We start from the raw sequence: 19,117 nt of genomic DNA on the forward strand, positions 1-19,117 counted from the left end.
TGTGTGAGAGCCCGTGTGGAGCACAGAACTGCTCTCAATACTGACTTGATTCCATTGTAATCAGTCATGAAAGGCACCTGTTCTTAAATAAGCGTAAGTTTATTGTTGTAGGTTAGTATAAACAAGGCGGTAGTGAACAAAAATAAAGTCCATGTCATTACAATCATAATTATTTTTGATGACTCTGCACTCGGAGTTCATAGGGATACGAAAGATTGACGCACTCAAAACATGACACCAGAGGAGAAATCAAACTCAAGGAGCATAAAGTGCAGGTCCCCACAGCTCAGAGGTAGAGCGTGTAGGAGCAATGGAGTGTCCCACAGCTCAGAGGTAGAGCATGTAGGAGCAATGGAGTGTCCCACAGCTCAGAGGCAGAGCATGTAGGGGCTGTGGAGTGTCCCACAGCTCAGAGGCAGAACATGTAGGGGCTGTGGAGTGTCCCACAGCTCAGAGGCAGAGCATGTAGGGGCTGCCTACAGCTCAGAGGCAGAGCATGTAGGAGCTGCGGAGTGTCCCACAGCTCAGAGGCAGAGCATGTAGGAGCTGCGGAGTGCCCACAGCCCTGAGCTGACCCCAGCACCAGGGCTCAGGGTGCAAAAGCACCTGATAAGAGTCACCATTACCCATGGCTCCCAAGTAACACTCCAGAGTCAGGGGAAGAAAGAACACTTTACTGGGGTAGAGCATTTTCCCATCAAATACTCTGTTGCATGTGGAAAGCATAGCGAACAACAGAAAACCCATTTTATATAAGCCATGAAGTGGTGGCACACGCCTTTAATCCCAGCACTTAGGAGGCAGAGGCAGGCAGATTTCTGAGTTCAAGGCCAGCCTGGTCCACAGAGTGAGTTCCAGGACAGCCAGGGCTACACAGAGAAACAAAATAAACAAACCAACCCATTTCATCTAGAGAGAGAAAGTCAGGCTGGGGAGATGGCTCAGGGGGTAAAGCTCTTGCTGCTTAAGCCTGAGGATCTTGGCACCCACAGAAAGCCAGGGGTGGTGGTGTTTGCCTCTAACCTCAGCCTGGGGCCGGGGCAAGGAGACAGGGGCAGCTTGGACTTGCTAGCTGGCCAGCCTAGTCTAAATAGTGACTAGGTTCAGTGGGAAACCCTTTCTAAAAAATCATGTGCGAAGTAGTAAGGGACGGCACCTAGTTCTACTCTCTGACTTCCATAGGCACACACACACATGCACACATACATAAATATACACACATGCATAATATGCATGAGCAAGCACATACATGCACACACCAGCAGCATCCCATGGGAAACCCAAGTGACAAAACTTAACTGTCCTTAGAGTGGGGAGGAGGTTCCTTATACTTCGAGGACAGGCAAGCCGACCTAACTAGAATGAATTGTTTACACCTAGATTACATTGTTTGGGACATTATTTATATATTTTTGAGTATGGGAATGAAATTTATCAAAGCATGTGCAAGATCCAAATGAAATGTTTAATAGAAAACAAATAGCCCTTGTTACTTGGTAGCCAGTTTACATTTGTATCATCTGATGAAATCACTGTAGTCTTATGTAACTATTGCTTTGTTAGTGAAAAGTTTTTATAAACTGCTTATTAAGACAAAGCATGCTATTTAATCTTAAATTTATATTAGGACCTTCATTAATAAAAAGATATTTGCTAATATATGATAGTTTTGTTTTTTGCGACAGGGTCTCTCTCTATAGTCCTGGTTGTCCTTGCTGTGTAGACCAGGAGAACAGAGACCCACCTGCCTCTGCCTCTGCCTCCAGACTTCTGTGATTAAAGACATGTGGCACCACACTCACCTAGTCTATAACTGTTAGGTTGTGTTGAAGGCACTTACATTTTGTCATCACACACACACACACACACACACACACACAATATGTGTATGTGTGTATATGTATAGACACAGGCACACTTTAAACAATGGATTCAGTGAGGAAGTAGGTGTTGAGACTTCAGTGGGAGCTGTGCAGGCTTCCATATGGTGGTTTTGCTGCTGGCTCTGATTAGTCTAAGAACCAGCTTTGGTGTAATATGAAGGTATGGAAAAGAAACAAAACAATACTTCAGGACATTATAATGAGATGTTGCCTGTCATAGATAAATATGGTAGGAAAGAACTGATTGCTCATTTAGTTGATCCAGAAAAACTTAGAGATATGTTAGCAAGATTTCATGTACATATTTATACCCCGATGCCCTTGAGCCTACAAGGCTGGAAATCATCAGACATGTGTGTGTGTGTGTGTGTGTGTATGACTATATGTGAGTGTATGTGTATATATGTGTGTGTATATGTGTGTATGTGTGTATATGTATGTATATATATGTGTGTGTGTGTGTGTGTGTGTGTGTGTGTGTGTGTGTGTGTGTGTGTGTGTAATCAGAGGATGCGGCACCCACACACCCCACATGGCCACACCGCTCACGCACACACAGCTTCTTTCCTTGGGATGATTAATGACGTGTGTTGCTCTGTGATCAGTTCCCCTGTCCAGGAAGCTGCAGACATTTCTCTCAGTTCTAGCATTGTCTGAGAGGTAATGTAGAATGCGTAGGACAGGATAAAGGTGAAAATTTGCATTCTATAAAAAATAATTATAAAAATGAAAGCTACCATGTTAGAGTTAAGGCTGCCTCGCTAAGTTCTAACAATTGCAATGCACCTCAGCTCACAGGCTTAATTCTGGCAAACATTTTCATTAGGTAGGTAACTCTGGCACAATCAGGGCTTATCTGGAGCTTAAAAATAGCAACACACTTGCATTTTAACATTCAAATACTATGGGTTATAATGTACTTCTATAATATGTCTTTATATTATAGAATAATATACATCCGAAGGGTGTTTTAGTCTTAATTTTGTTCTTTAAATGTACATAAAAATAAAGCAAATATGTCAGGAAAGGAACTTATACACACAAGTAGAAATCGTTCAATGTACAAGCACTCAAAAATGCATTTATGAAATAACAAAGCCCCCACATACACTGTCATACATAGGAGTGGTGCCAACCCCCTTTCCTGTGTCCCAGGAAAGAGCTCGCTACCCCGAGGTTTAATTCTGTAAGTCAGAAAAGGCATCTTTCCACACATTTACTAAATTAGAAGTTTTATTGTTCAGTGCCTGGGCTTTGAAATCACTAGTTTTCTTCGGGGTCTTCAAGGGAATCAGCAGTCATTGACCGGCCCCCAGCTCCAAGACTGCATCGCCGCAATGACAGCTCCATGGCAGAAATCTGACGTAATTCTCTGCGACACAGTTTGACAGGCTTGACCCCCTGAAGCGGTCCTATACTTCTCACAGGCTGGAACTGGTGTGGTACTGGACTCTGAGAGTGTGTAAAGGGACGGGCCTCTGTTTTATCGGCAATGCTCTGCAGTTGGCCACTGGAGGGCGCTATCGAGCTACGGGCTGGAAGTGAGTCTGGGCCATCTTCTGGAATCTGCTGGGTCAGTGGTTGGGTTTTTAAGCTGCTTGAAGAATTGTCTACTTCTCTTTCGCTTCCATTCAACTTTGTATTTTCAGTTCTAGATGCCCATTTTAGTTCTTCAGAAAGCACAGTCGTCTCTTCTGGATTCAGAACTCCATCTCCAGCATCATGATCTACAGAGAACCGGACACAAGACAAAACAAGCAAACACCGTCTTCTGAAAATCAGGTATTTTTGCCACAGCACCCTACAAACTACATCATTCTCACTAAAGATGTGGTACTTGCAAACTCCTGCTTAATGATTTCTTCAGACAGACAGACATGTGCCTCAGGGGCAGTCTTGATTCTCTTATAAACAGCTTTAACCCATTAAAGTTGAAAAATCCCCTAGTAATTTTGGTACTCTCTATAAGCCTATGAGTACTTTGTGTGTCTCTGGAATCTTTTTAAAGAAATAATTATCACTTTTTAAGTCTAGTGTAATTCACTAGTTACTTTATGCATGGGTGTGTGCCTGCATGTCTGTCTGTGCACCTAATGTGTATGCAAGATGCCAGGAGAGCAAAGGTGTCCTATCCTTTGGGACGAGAGTTACGGACGACTCTCATTACAGATGGTTGTAATCCACCATGTGGTTACTGGGAATTGAACTCGGGACTTTCAGAAGAGCAGTCAGGAGCTGCCATGTGGGTGCTGGGAACCAAGCCTAGGCTCTGCTTTTAACTGCTAAGCCAGCTCTCTAGCCTGAAGAGTTAGTTATTTTTATGTATATTACCTGCATTTATGCATGAGTATAATCCATGTGTGAGGAGTGCCTGAGGGGCGAGGAGAGGGTGTCACACCCCCTCCAAGTGCTCAGTGCTCTTTCAGCCCTGTGAAGACAGAATCTAAGCTGGAGCTTGGCTTTAAAATGACCTACACCACTGAAGGAGAGAACTGGCCGCTGCATGCTGTGTCCTCTGACCCCCATCCCTACATAAATGCACACACAATAAATACCAATGGACAGAGTCTAGTGGGCTTCCCCAAGCCTTGGCTGAGAGTCTGTCTCTGTCTGACATGTGGCTGCTGAGAGTAAGAGGCCTGGCTGCCTTCCCCAGGCACCAACGGCAGCCCAGAGGCTAAGCTAAGCTTCCCAGTGACTAGCATAGATGGCAAACGTTAGCAGCCACTGCCTATGGGCAACTTTGTATCTGTTCTAATTCTAGGTGAAGATTTAAGGCTAGCTCATATTTTCTGGTTTGGAGGGGTTTCAATAAATTCCTCTTTGTTTCCCCAGTACCAGAGATTAAACTCAGTTGCTTTAAGCCCTGGATTATAAATTAGAATATGCTTATCTATATGTTATTTTCTCTAGGTATAAAAAATTTTAAAAGATTTATGATCTGCCTGTACGTATGCCTGTAGGCCAGAAGAGGGCACCAGCTCTCATTACAGATGGTTGTGAGTCACCATGTGGTTACTGGGAATTGAACTCAGGACTTTCAGAAGAGCAGTCAGTGCTCTTAATATCTGAGCCATCTCTCCAGCCCCAGAAATTATTTTTAAAAACAGCTAGAAATAAGTATTTCTTTTATATAACTTTCTAACTTTCAAATTTTGGGTCAAGTTATTTTAGAACTATTGATTGTTGATAACAAAAATATTATTACCGTCCAGGAATGTCTGAGTTTTGCAGAGTACTTTCTCATGGTGATCATTCCACTTACTAAGGGGTTAGTGTTACACATGCACATTTAATTATTATTGAATTTGATCAAGTGTTTTAAGTTCTGGAAGTCATGCCAGCTTTTAGAAATACATACTTTTACTTTCATTTGTATTATTCTTTGTACAGTTTTTGAAAATCTTGTTGAATAAAGATTTATTTATGTATTATGTGTATGTATGTGTGTCTGTGTGAGGCCACAGTGTGTAAGACCCTCTGGAGTGAGTTACAGGTGGCTGTGAGCGCCATGTGGGCCCCAGTGCTCCTAACCCCCCTAACCCCGCGGCATCTCCTGCATAAAATTGCTTTTGGTAATAAGAAGGCTTAATTCCTATGATATAGAAAAATATCAGACAGGACCTAAAAGGTTAAGAGTCAAAGACAGCAAAAGCCACTGGCACATAGTAGACCATTTCCTACAGTTTTATGATTATTTTAATGTAGCTTATATATTTACATTTTACATATCTTTAATATTTGAGAGTCAAGTATACTCCTTAACTGTTGGTAAGAGAAGGTTACCAAGTCTGTCGCTAGAGCCAAGTCTGCGCTTGAGGTGAATGAGCCCCGCACAGCTATGGTTTATGTTGAGAACTCAGGGCAGAGTCACAGTCTGAGCTGAGGGCGCTGCCGGCACAGGTGAGGTGCAGTGCCCAACTCCTAGGACAGGGGAAGAGGTTCAAGGCCCGGCATGTATACTACCCCAAGATACTACTAAACCAAACCTTTATTTGGTTTTAGTATATTCTTTGAAACAATACTTTAGCCATATTGTACCTTCATTTTCAAATTTGATCTTAATATTTTCCATAGTAAGTAAAGCTTTTCCCAGGGAAAACAAAATGATCACGTGGAGGTGCACACCTTTAGTCCCAGCACTCGGGAGACAGGCAGGCTCTGAGTTCGAGGCCAGCCTGGTCTACAGAACAGGTTCTAGGACAGCCAGGGCTACACAGAGGAAACCCTGTCTCAGAAAACCAAAAAGAAAAGAGAAACAGAAACCCACAAGCATTCCCTTCCCACCCCAGTGGTCACTTTCCCAGCATGTCCGTAGGCTCTGTCTCACATGAACACTGCCTGTTCACCTCACCCTCACTTTCCCAGCAGTCTGTGGGCTCTGTCTCACATGAACACTGTCTGTTCACCTCACTATCACAACCCTGTACTTGGGTAGTGCTCCACTACAATTAGGGAGGGTCTCAGCAGACGGTAGGGACACCAGAAGCCTTACGCTCGGTCAGTGTGCGCTGCCACTGCGCTGCTCCTTGGGCGGGGTCTTTCAGTCTCTTCTTGAGATCTCTGCTGGTTTTCTTATAGAAGTAGAGATCCTTTTCCAGCTGCTGGATTTTATCTTCATAGTTTTTTAGTGTTTCTATAATGCTGTCTCCATCTTGGTCTACAAAGCAAACATTTATATTTGACTTTGACTTTAAATGAATTTTCAGAATTACCCTTTAGCATCGCTCCAGACTCACCAGAAGGTCACAAGTATGTCACATATCTCTGTTACCTGAAGGGATCTTTTTCAGCCACAGTATGAAATCTTTTGCCTATAAGCTTTTTTTTTTTTTTAACAGGACTGCCCCCTCACTTCCTTCTCTGCCCACTCTGACAGACACCTCCTCTTCCCAGCCCAGGGGCTTGCCATAGCTTTTGCTGCTGACGAGGCTTACTTACCAAGAATGGGCATTTGCTCTTAAACAGCAACTCACCTGTGTGGGGCTCGGCCAGTCGTCCACGTTCATAGATTACATTAAGTTTGTATTAGGACTGTGAATGTATGGAAAGTCTTACATCTGAGTTTAGAGACCCAAGAAATATACAATCAAAAACCCACAAAGTGAAAAGCTATTAATAATGAGTCTAGAAAGATTAAATCACAAGGGAAAATGCTACAGAGTGGGTTGGGGAGCTCTGACCGTTGCTCCAGGTAATGTAAGACTTGTAGTTAGTATCTATGAGTGTGCACCTTTGTTCAGCAATGGCCTGGTATCAGGCACTCTTAGGCCTCCTTCGTATGACCACGCACACAGAATCGCTCTATTGTTTTCACTCATTTGCTATTCTTAGTTCCTACTTAGCCATCAGATTGCTTTAAAGTGAAACCCAGTGCATTTGAGTGGTTCACTGAGTGCATGACTATCGTGTGCCAGGTCCAGGGTTTCAGCTTCAGCACCAAAACCAAAAAGGCCAACCAATCAAAGCACACAACTTTATTTTCTATACAATGCACTTGAAATTAGAAAACTCACAAACTGTTAGTAATTTTAACTAGTGTATATAATCTTTATGTGTAGCTATAGAAACAATTTAATTTTTAATGACTTTTTTGAGACATAGTATCATGGGTGTAAGAGTGCTAGAACGGACTCAGGCTGCACGCACGCTCTGGGAGCACTCTGCTAGCTGAGCTGAGCTCGTTGCGAGAGCTCCTATTATGTGATCCTAGTCATCTAAAGCTCACAGCAGCTCTGCTCCATCATCACTTTCAGAGAGCATTAAGTACAGAAAGAATGGGACGGGTCGGAATGCAGTGGTGTGTGGGATCCTACCAAGGGGAACTCTGCTCACGAGGCAAAGCAGTTGCTAACTAACTTTGTAAAGTTAACTTATTGTCATTTCCTCCACACCCAAAGTTATCTTTTCCAATTTTCTGCTTCTTCAGGTTGCTTCTTTGAAACTGCCTTAGGTCACGTCAGCTCTGTGTTCCTGAGCGTTAAGGCTGAGCGGCTACACTGAAGCTGAAACAGACCCAGCCAGCAGTGACAGAGGTGCCTCTGTCTGGGCACTAGCATGCTCTCAGGTAATGTGAGGACACTCTGACTGCAGCTCTTCTATTGTTGGGCTTCTGATCACTAATAATGCTACAAACCTATCAATTTTGACCTATAATGCATAGAATTTTATACTCAACTAAAAAAATTACAACAGAGCCTATCACTTCATCTGTACTTGAAAATGCCAGAAGTTGTTTTACATTTCCACATAAAAGCCAGACCAACAACAAACCAACAGGATTTCAGGAGTTCTTGGGGGTCTGGGAGCAGGCAAAGGGATGGCACTTCAAACATAAGCCATCTTACATCAGAATGACAGGAAACACGGTAGCCATGTGTGTGAAAGTCAAGAGCATCTGTAAGCATTGACTGTGCACAGCAGAGTAGTGACTGAGTAGTGACACATGGGGCACACTGTGGCCCTGCGCCCTTCCCCCACCCCTTGAGTAACTGACAGCAGGGGGAGGGGCTACCTTTGAAATGCTGCAACAGCAGCTGCATCTTCTGCTCATGCTCCTTTTGCTGGAGGGTCAGTCTCCGGTCACACTGCAGTCTCAGATGCTCCAACGCAGATTCCAACTCATGGACCACATTATCCCGTTCTAGAACCTTCATTTTCATCTCTTTATTCTGCAACTGTTGTTTACGTTCCGTTTCTCGCAAATTAATTACCTAGCAAAGATTTTTTTTAATCTTTTAAATGTATCTTATGTACCTAACACAATAGATTGCCCAGTTTTCTTGGACTACATGAAGGTGAAGCTATTTAACCTCAATAGTATCGTAAGTGCCTTTTAACAGGTGTTGGATAGATGCCTAGGCAGATGCTTTAAAATATAACTACAAAATAGCCAACAACCTTTTGAATTTGTCAAAATTCTGAATCAGTAATACTTTCATTTTCAATGCAGTATTGAACTAATAGTCACCCTTCCGAAGCGTCTTAGATAAGGCTCTGTTGTTCAGCTGGCATGATTCTGTAGTTCAGAGGACACGATTCTTTTTCCTGGTTCCTTTTCTTTTGGAGACATGGTTTTACTATATATTTCTGGCTGGCTTTGAACTCACTTAAGTGCTCGGGGTCTTAGACACATGCCACCATGGTTGGCTATAATCTTGTAACTGTTTTTATAGTCCACACAGCTATAGAGGAATGTTTATATTCTTGCAACATCTACATATTACTCTGTCTTTAAGTGAAAGAATAATTTAACCTTTAATGCTGAAGTTCTGTTTCAGGCCACTGCATTTTGTGTGTTGAGGTCTGCTGTGTTGATAGGAACGCAGAGTACTGTAGACAGGGTCTGTGCTGAAGATCCTGACAGGATTCTCAAATGACTCCCATTAAAAACAACACTCATGTGGCCTTAGCTACACCCCTTTGGCTAAGAACCCTCAGGATGCCATCAGAGACTGTCTCAAGCTTAGGCCACGTGCCGACTACATACAGTCTATCAGTAATAGCTGCTGACTACTGACAGGTTACTCCAGCCTCAGGAGACTGCTTAATATTTCGTTCACTTTTGTTGTTGTTGTTGAGCCTCTGGCCATCCTTCAGACAAGGCTGCCCTCACACCCACAGAGAGCCCCTGCTGTTCTGCCCCTGCTGCTGGGGTTACAGGTGTGGCCGCTTTGCTAAGCTTCTCACTCACTTTGTATTTCACACAATTAGACTTTGAAAAAGTCTTTATTTTAGTTAATATCAATTGTCAGATACTCTCTTTAACTCACTATATTTTTAGGGAAAAGCTATTCTTCATAAAATAAATTTCAAGTGGAAAAATATTAGAGAAAACCTTTATATAATTCTCAATGTTACAAAATACCTCTAACAGTAAACTGCCATTTTAAAATAAAATCTGATTGACTTAAGCAAATTCAAACTAATAAAACTTAATACTGTCATTGCTACCCATGTGGCACACTGTCTGCACTTAGCTCCCACGGTGTGGTGAGAGAGGACCAGGGCCGGAATGCACACATCCCCTATTCAGCTCGGCGGGGGTTGGGGGGCAACCCAGCACTGCAGACCCTGGACTTCCATAAGTAGTGTTGACATTGAGAGTGAAGAAAGAAAAGGAAGGCTGTCAGGTAAATCGTCTAGTCCTCCTACAAGGGGCCTTCAGTTTAACACCTCAAGGCTTATTTGGTTAATTCACAAACTTCCTCACAACACTCAGGTCCATAAAGGGAAGCTGTGCTTATATTTAATTGGCCATAACATCTTTGGGAATGTCACTTCCTTTAAAAGTTCAATACAAACAAGGCATCTTGACCCTTCCTTAAAAAAAGTGGTGTTCCTTAGAAACATACCTTGTTGAAATATTTGAAAAGAATAGCTCGAATCTCAGTAATATTCAGGCAAACTAGCTTTTCCAGAACATTCGCCTCACTTTGAGAGAGGTTCTGGAATGACGCCTTGAGTGAGTTCTGGCGACTCTGGATGCTTTCGTTCTTGAATTCAATCGCAGCTTCCAGGGCTTCTATTCCTTCTTCCAGTTGAAAAAGAAGATGTTCTTCCTAGAGGTTATGAAAAACATTCATCTTAAAGAACAGATACAACCTGGCCTCTGCCATGCACTTAGATCAGACTTTACCATGGGATTGAGTTTAAACTCTAACTACATGGAAAGAACACGGTATTTAGATTTAGCTAAGCTATATGATGTATCACGTGTTAGTGCATATATGACACACGGCCATCAGGTCTTCATAGTAACATATATCTAAATAAAGGTGCAAAAGTTAGGCGAGTTCCATGACGTCCCAAGGCTGTGCAGCACACCCTGATTACCTAATCCAAGGGAGGCACGAGGACACAGCCTCAGCTCATAGACTGTCCCTCAATACTCCTAGAGCAGTACAGAGTCTGTCCTGATGAGGCCTAGTAGAGCTGCTGTACACCGCCCCCCAAACACCTAGCAAAACAGCACAGGGCTGGGACAGGAGGAGAGGACGCTTGGAGCCCACAGAGAACTAGTGATGAGGACAGTCTGTGGGACAATGCAGCAGAGGGAACAGAAGCAGCCAGGGCTTAGGGAGCTGCAACATTTCTTAAGAGTTCTATGAAATGAACCAGACATAGATGTGTGTGTCCAAAATTCCAGTATTTAGAAGGCTACAGCAGGAGAATCAAGAGTTCAAGGGCTCCATGATGAAACCCTGTTTAACCCCCTTCAAAAAAAGAGATCTCCAGGAAGGGTTATTTCAAGTGGTTGCAACATAACATCAGCCAATATGCTCTTTGTGTCAGAAAACCAAATGGTTCTTTGAGCTGTCCGAGGTTATACTGGCTGAAGATGGGAAGACGGCAGACAGAAATCTGGGTGTGGCTCTGTGTTCCCAGGCCTGTGTAGAGCAAGCCTCTGCAGGGAGACGGCCTTGCCTGTACTCCTCACTGCTTAGCATGGCTTTTATTGTATATTTAAACTTAGTATTTGTTGAACGAATTAATGAAAAATTCAAAACTATTTCCATATGTCTGTTATTTTTCCCACTACTTCTAGGAGTTGTTTAGACTTCCAGCCCTCCTCTTCTCCAGTTCACGAAACAGGTAATAACTTTATCCAGCAGGAAGACACATACTTCTTTTAGAATGCTATCTTATAAAATCTTCTGGAAGAACAGTGGGGGAGATGTGCAATAGCCACTTCTCTGTGCAGTAGCTAACCATTCTCTGACTGTATGCCAATTGTCCCAAAAGAAACACAACCATCATATTTCGAAAGATTAAGTTTTGTAATTTTAAATGATTGTGCATTGTTTATGGGTACGAGTACAGGTGCCTTGCAGAATCCAGAAGAGGACAGTGACTGTCACGGAGCTGGAGTTACTGGTACCTGTGCACGGCCACACATGGGTGCTGGGAGCTGAACTCAGCTCCCTAGCCACGAAGGCCACCCTTTCAGCCCTAATAATCACATTTGTAAGAGGAGGGGAAGAAAGCCACTTTAAATACTCTTGAAAGGTACTTACATGAATGAATAAAAGGTGCCAAGACATAGAAGTGAGTTATCTAAATAGACTACATCTGACTTTTCAATTCATACTCTTATTATATTTTATCAAAAATAAGTATAAAAGGTTTTCTGAGAACAGTTTATAACATGGCTGAGAACAATTCAAGTATAATTTTAGTTTCTGCAGTTTCAAAAGTAAGTTAAGAAACAGCTGAGAAAATACAAAGCAGTATTATCATAGAGCCCTGAGCACTGCCCACTCCAGTGAGATAAAGCAGTATTATCATAGAGCCCTGAGGACTGCCCACCCCAGTGAGATGGCTCAGTAGGTAAATGTTTTTGCTGTGAAGTCTGATTATCTAAGTTTGTTTCCTAGAATCCACAAGACAGGGGTAGATAACTGACTCCCCTGTAGTGGTCTGAATGAAAATGGTCACCGTAGGCCCATTGGGAGTGGCACTATTAGTAGGTATGACCTTGCTGGAGTGGGTGTGCTTCTTTGCTAGAGGAAGATTGTCACTGCAGGACAGGCTTTTGAAGTCTCAGATGCTCAAGCCAGGCCCATAGTGTCTCTTCCTGCTGCCTGCTTATGCAGATGTAGAACTCTCAGCTACCTCTCTAGCACCTTCTGTGTGTCTGCCTGTGTGCCTCCATGCTTGCTGCCATGATGATAACAGACTAAACCTCTGAACTGTCAGCCACCCCCGATTACATGCTTTCCTTTATAGAAGTTGCCATGGTCATAGTGTCTCTTTTCAGCAATAGAAGCCCTAACTAAGACAGAAGTTGATACCTGGGACTGGGGTATTGTTGTAATTGGCCTGACCATGCTTTTGTTTGGATGAATGTGGACTTTGGACTAGAAAGGCAGGTGAGTGCTTTAAGTGGGCCTTAATGGGCTGCTCTAATAGGAGCTGGAAGACTGGTGCTGAGGGGGATTTGAATTACGGGGCCTGGCTCAAGATGTTTCAGAGGATAAGAATATTAATATATGGCCTAAAAATTGTTCTTTCAATATTTTGCCCTTTGGCTGCTTTCTGCATTTGTATAAAAAAACCTGTCTGTGTTGTGTGGTTATCAGTGGCCAGTCTTATGCAGATCTGTAATGAAAAGGAATAAGGGGATTAAGGGACATACAAAATGAAAGGGGCACGAGGAAGTGTAAACAGATTAAAGACAAGCCTGATGCTACGTGGAATAGAGGGATTGGTGACCTCAGAGCAAGACCCCGCCCAGCTAAGCTGCCAATTTGTGAAAAGGAATGAAAAAAAGCTTAGGGCCGGGCATGGTGGTGCACACCTTTAATCTCAGCACTCTGAAGGCAGAGGGTGGCAGATCTCTGAGCTTGAGGCCAGCCTGGTCTACAGAGTAAATTCCAGGACAGCCAAGCTTAGGCCATCAAAAACCAGAAAGCTGATGAAAATGTATTTAAACGAGGGGCCATGGTCCAACCCCAACAGCGGTAGAACTTGGCAGCTCTGGACACATGGTTCTGATTTTAAAGTCAATGGTACAAGAAAGGTGTTATGGAATCTCCCTCTATGACAAAGGAAAGTTGCTGAGGTCAGGCGTGTGTGTGTCAGGGGTATCCCTGCATGGAGCTTCAGAGAGACCATTGTGTGAAGCTGGGAAGGTGAGGCCTGGGTTGCCTTGGAGACCCTGAAATATTGGAGATGCCAGATCTGTGTGATACCTGCTGAGGAGAGCTGCTAACAGGGAGCGGAACCAGCCCAAGAGAGGGAAGTGTGTTACAGTCAATAACGTCAACAAAGCTGAAAGGAGTTAGAGATGTGAAGAGCCCTGTAACATCAGAAGTGGAGATGCAGAGTTTGGAGTCTGCCCAGCTGGTTTTCTGTCTTGCTTTGATCAGTGTTTCCCCACTCTCCTCCCTTTCCTCCCATTTGCAATGGTGATTATATCCTGTGTCTCTGTATGTAGGAAGTATGTGATCTGCCCTTTTATTTTGATTGTACAGGAGGTTACAGTTAAGAGACTGCCATGAGTCTCCGAATATATTTTGAAGATCCCTTTTTTTTTTTTTTTTAAGATTTATTTATTGCTTATATGTAAGCACACTGCAGCTGTCCTCAGACACTCCAGAAGAGGGAGTCAGATCTCTATACGGATGGTTGTGAGCCACCATGTGGTTGCTGGGATTTGAACTCCAGACCTTTGGAAGAGCATTCGGGTGCTCTTACCCACTGAGCCATCTCACCAGCCCTCCGAATATATTTTGACTCAGGATTTTTAAAAAGTGTTGAGACTAATTGACTTTGGGGACTGTTGAAAGTGGACTGAATGCTTTCTGCATTACAATCTTGCTACAAGTCTGTGGGGGCCAGGGAGTGGAATGTGGTGGTTTGAATAAAAATGGCCTCCACAGGCCCATGGGGAGTGGCCCTGTTAGGAGGTGTGGCCCTGTTGGAGGAAGTGAGTCACTGGGGGCGGGCTTTGAGGTCACCCTCTCTTCCTGCTTCCCGTCTATGCAGATGTAGAACTCTCAGCTACTTCTCCAGCTACCTCTCTTGCTTCCATGCTGTCATTTTTCTGGCTATGATGATAATGGACTGAACCTCTGAACATGTAAGCCAGCCCCGATTAAATGTTCTCCTTTGTAAGAGTTGCCTTGGTCATACTGTCTCCTCACAACAATGGAAACTCTAGCTAAGACGACATGCCCCCAAGTTGTCCACTGCCCTCCATACACATGTATGTGGCAGACAAGCATGTGCATGCATACATGTGCAAACGTACATACACACACTCCACACAATGAAATTTTAAAAGAGTGAAAACTCAAAATGAAGCATTGCATACGGTTGTGGGTCTCTCTTACTCAGCATGTGTGGCTGTGGCCAGGTTCCTAGCATATCGCCATTACTTTTAAATTCTGAGACAGCAGGTCTGGGTGGGTCCTGACATCGACTTTTCTATAGGCTTCCCAGAGAACGGGGTGTAAGGCAGTAGTTTCTAAATGTTTTAGACCACACATTCCTTTCAATAAAGAAGGGAGACAAAAGACTAACAAAGCTTTCAAGCAAGAATTGCATTATATGTATATTTTGTATAAACGAATGTTTAAATATAGATGATGGAAGTAAAATGTAAAAGATAGAATAGAGGGTCTTACATTTTTCCTATACACCACTTACTACAGACAACTTTGAATTATTATCAAACAAGAGTGTTCATCCTATCATCTGCAGCAGCACGGACAGAAACAGAGCACACTGAGTTAGTGAAATGAGTCTAGCACGGAAAGATGTGAAGCATTTCAACCTGAGCAACAAAACTAAGCCAACCTGAAGTGGGGAGCAGACGAGCAGTCAGGAAGCAGGCAAGCGGGAGGTTAGCAGGCCCCCCAGTACAGTGAGGTAGGTGGGTCCAGTTCTCAGGTTCCTGTTAGATTTAAGTTCTAACCTGATAGAGCTAGGTCACCCTGGGGGGTGTGGAGGGAAGTCCCCAGATGAGGACTGACCTGAGAACAGATCTGTGTGGCACTGTCTCGACTGTTGACTGATATAGGCTGGATAACTGTTGTTTTGGGATAAATACAGCAGCAAGCAGAGTATAAGGGAGCAAACACGCCAACAAGCAGTGTTCCTCCATGATGTCTGTCCCTGTGGAGTTCCTGTCCTGACTTCCTTCAGTGACAGATGAACTATGACCAGAAGCTGAAATGTACCTCTCCCTCTGAGCTCCCATCACAGTATTATCACAGCAGCAGAAAGGAGACTACAACAGGCACTGCACCAGGAAGTGTGGCATGCTGTGCTGTGGGGGCTGGAGAAGACTGTAAAGGCCTTGGCACTGTGGCCTGGAAAAGCTGCATGGAATCTCTGAATGACAAAAGAAATGCAGACAGTGGAGGCCTGGGATGTGAGGATCACAGGGAAGTCAAGATTCTGTGAAAACTTGGGATGGGCCATTGTGGGATATTATGGACCAAGAATATACTGATCATACAGAGAAACCCTGTCTCGGAAAAAAAAAAAAACAAGAATATGCTGATCAGTTGGGGCTGAGAATCAGTTATGATTAATAAGAGATCACTGAATGAAATGTGTTCTACTGGGGCAATAAGGAAATATTTGCATAGGGTCAGTACACAGAAGCTGTGGTCCAAAGGGGGACAATACTACATCTCAAGCTGGCAGCCAAACTTGGCAATTTGTAAAAGTTCCCAAGTAGTGCTGGTTTTGAAAGCACAAAAATGCTAGACTGTGGGGACATGGAGAGCGGTGAAGCCTGGTGCCATGTGGCAGGGACATCCTCCGTTGTAGTGGAGAATGTTAGATGCCAGGCCTGTGGGATGGCTGTTGAGGATAGTCACAGGTGTGAGCAGAGCAGCCCATGTGCACGGATGGCAGAGATGAAGAAACAGGAGTGTTGGAGCTGCTCGGAGCTGGAAAATGGCTGTGAGTGAGTGAGTTTTAGGGGCCGGATGCTGAACTACAGGGTCTGGATCTACCCTGCTGACTGTTTATATGCCCCATGGTTTCCTTTCTGGGGTAAAAAAGTGTGGAACTTTTATTCTGTAGGAGCCCACAGTTAAGAGACTCTGGATGTTTTTAATCTTAATTTAATAGGTATGTGTATGTCTATGTTTAGGTATGCCACACGTGTGCAGATGCTCACAGAGGCCAGAAGACGGTTTCCCTGGAGCTGGAGTTAAAAGTGGTTGTGAGCCACTGAAGTGGGTGTTGGGAACCGAACTCCAGCCCTCTAGAGCCCTCAGTGCTCTAGCCACTGAGTCAGCACTCCAGCCTACAAGGCTTAACTTTCAAAGGAGACCTTGAACTTTTAAAGCACTGGAACTTTTTAGACTGGACTTTAAAAGTTGGCATGTGTTTTGTATTAACATGAGATTATAGGGACATGGGTTAACAGCATGCTTCTGTGTCAAGCTGCTAAGAGATGGCCTGTTGCAGTTTTGCTTTGATTGTCCATTTGATATATCCTCATCCTGAGAAGGGAGTCTCAGTTTAGGGATTGTGTAGATCAGACTGTCCTGTAGGCGAACCTGGGGGAACTGTCAACAACGCAGAGGGGCCCAGCTCCCTTCGAGGAGCATCATCCTGTGGGCAGTGCACCCTGGACTGAGAGAGAGAGCGAACTGTGCAAGAGCCAACCAGAGTGAGCCGTGAGCAGCGCCCACCGTGCTTTCTGTCTGAGTTCCTGCCCTGACTCCCAGTGATGGACTGTGACCTGGGAGGTGAAATAAACTTTCTCCTCCCCTGAGTTGCTTTTAAAAAGTGTTTTATCCCAGCAACAGAAGGGAAATCCACCTGCCTCTGCCTCCCAAGTGCTGGGATTAAAGGCCTGCACCACCATTGCCCAGTGAGAATATTATTCTTGGTAAGAGCAGAAAGAAAACCAAAGACGCTCACAAGACTAAATAGAACACAACTGTGTTCAGTATTATCCAGGGAGGTACTATATATGGTGGTGTCCACAAGTCCATAGTCAGTGTTATCTGCCACAGAACTCCACATAAAATGCAAGCTGTATTCTGCGACAGGGTCTCACCATGTAGGTCTTGCTAGCGTAGAACCTACCTGGAACTTGCAGCAATCTGCCCACCTCAGTACCAAGATAAACATGGGCATCTGCCTGCTCTATCTCACAACGCCCTACCCACATGCTGTATCAGGCTTCCAAGTCTAACTTCTGCTTGCAGTTCACTGCGCGCATTAGCACAGCTTCCCAGGTGACTCTGACTACTTTGTGTAAATACTGTCATACATAGAGCTTTACTACATTGCCTGTATTCTCAAGGGGAACGCAGTACTTAGTTTTGTTTACTTGTTTGTTTCCTGCATGGCCTAGCAACAGTCCTGGGTGGACAGAGTTCCTTACTGCTCTAGTGTGCTGTGTATCAGGTGCTTAGCCCTTCAGGGCTAAAAGTTCAGGGCTCTAGGTTAACACTTTAGGAGTCTGCACAGCGACCCAAGTTAAGTCATGAACTGGGGAAGCAGGTATGTAGGATGCCTGTCCCTTCAGCCAATAGTCATCAGGTGGTTCAGCAGGAGACATATGTGACATCTTTCTGCTGTTTCTCCACAGCCCCTCTAATGTCCTCCCTCTCGCCTGATATAAAACACAAGATTCAGTGAGGCCCAAGGCTGCCAGCTGCTCCCCTTCTTTCTCTCACTGGGATCATTTGGCACTGAGATAAAACACACTAAGTCTGGAAAGCCAATGACTGGATCATCTCTTATAGCTGAGAAACGCTAATTCCCTCTCACATGAAAACTGTAACTGAAAGGGATTTCACTGGAATTTATATTTTTGTTTGGATGGTGGAGAATTTCTGCCGAAGACACCAGCTTTTTCACAAGACAGGCAAGCAAGTCGTATGCACCTAGCCCCGTTACCAAAGATACGGAGGTGACAGATGAGGTGCTCAGCAGGTGGGTACCACATGGTAAAAGGGAGGCCATCCATGCTTGCACACGTGTATCCCTCTCAAGGTGTGAGAGCACAGGCTATGTGCTCTGCTGTTCAGACTCCTTTCTGGGATCTGCAACTTCAGGTGAGCAGCAGCTAAGGAGGCCATGCTCAAAGGATGGGTTAGTTCCCCCCCTCCCGGGGGGGGGTGGGAGGAGGAGGAAGGGGGTGGCTGGCAGTGTCAGGAAGGGTACATGCAGGTGCCACTGTGGGAAGAGATCTGTCTAATCAACCAAGGCTTATAATACCAGGTAGATGCCAGAGGAACTCATTAGCTGACCAAGTCTTAAGGCTTATCAGGTTTATCAGGTTCACGACCACGTGACTGCCCTCCATCACTCGTCCTCATAGAGCAGCTCCAGCTCCAGGGAATACTGACTTACTTTGGGGGACAGCACTCGCCCATGCTTGAGCCTCTCGTCCACACTGTTCCTCTGTCTCTGGAGCTGATCCCTTTCTCTCTGAAGCGCTTGGACCTGTTCTGAAATCTTCATCTTCTCCTCAGTCGGGCTGCTCTCAAGCTGCAAGCTCTTCTCAGATAACTCTTGGTCCAGCAAGTTCAGGCGAGCCGATATTTTGAGACCATCTGTGCTTAAGGCCTAGAAAGACACAACCCAGCAGATAGAAAATGGTGACAAGAAATTCAGACATCCAAAAAATACAACCAGTTAGTACTTTATTGATGTATTGATGTTCTAAAGTTTCTAAAAATTTCCTTTTTCTATTTTTATCTTTTATAAAAGTTTCTAAAGGAGTTCATTAACTAAAATCTTAGTTATTTGAA

General features: G+C 44.2%; 1 protein-coding gene and 1 long non-coding RNA gene across 35 annotated transcripts in view; one reads left to right on the forward strand and one right to left on the reverse strand.

The window, feature by feature from the left end:
* Gm26555 overlaps positions 1-19,117 on the forward strand; it is a 36,512-nt gene that overhangs the window by 9,796 nt on the left and 7,599 nt on the right. For 4 of the 14 annotated variants that reach the window (XR_003950592.1, XR_003950596.1, XR_003950593.1 and 1 more), the window contains 4 exons: positions 3,171-3,424; positions 3,533-3,665; positions 7,813-7,950; positions 11,431-11,477. This is a non-coding gene — a long non-coding RNA (predicted gene, 26555). Of the gene's footprint in view, positions 1-3,170; positions 3,425-3,532; positions 3,666-7,812; positions 7,951-11,430; positions 11,478-11,705; positions 13,212-14,372; positions 18,760-19,117 lie in introns of those variants that run through there. The other 10 variants (XR_003950597.1, XR_003950599.1, XR_003950600.1 and 7 more) reach the window with 10 other exon arrangements.
* Positions 81-19,117, reverse strand: part of Kif27 (kinesin family member 27) — an 80,019-nt gene continuing 60,982 nt past the window's right edge. For 17 of the 21 annotated variants that reach the window (XR_003950487.1, XM_006517436.4, XM_006517433.4 and 14 more), the window contains 5 exons: positions 18,717-18,932; positions 10,238-10,444; positions 8,398-8,596; positions 6,379-6,543; positions 81-3,610 (listed from right to left, as the gene is read on the reverse strand). Coding sequence is in view for 19 of the 21 variants with exons in the window: in XM_006517436.4 (XP_006517499.1) it covers positions 3,147-3,610; positions 6,379-6,543; positions 8,398-8,596; positions 10,238-10,444; positions 18,717-18,932 (1,251 nt within the window). In the remaining 2 variants the exon portion in view is untranslated. Of the gene's footprint in view, positions 3,611-4,214; positions 4,312-6,378; positions 6,544-8,397; positions 8,597-10,237; positions 10,445-18,716; positions 18,933-19,117 lie in introns of all 21 variants that reach the window. The other 4 variants (XM_017315623.1, XM_017315621.2, XM_017315622.2 and 1 more) reach the window with 2 other exon arrangements.

Source organism: Mus musculus, chromosome 13 (genome assembly GCF_000001635.26).
Source record: "Mus musculus strain C57BL/6J chromosome 13, GRCm38.p6 C57BL/6J".
NCBI lineage: Eukaryota > Metazoa > Chordata > Mammalia > Rodentia > Muridae > Mus > Mus musculus.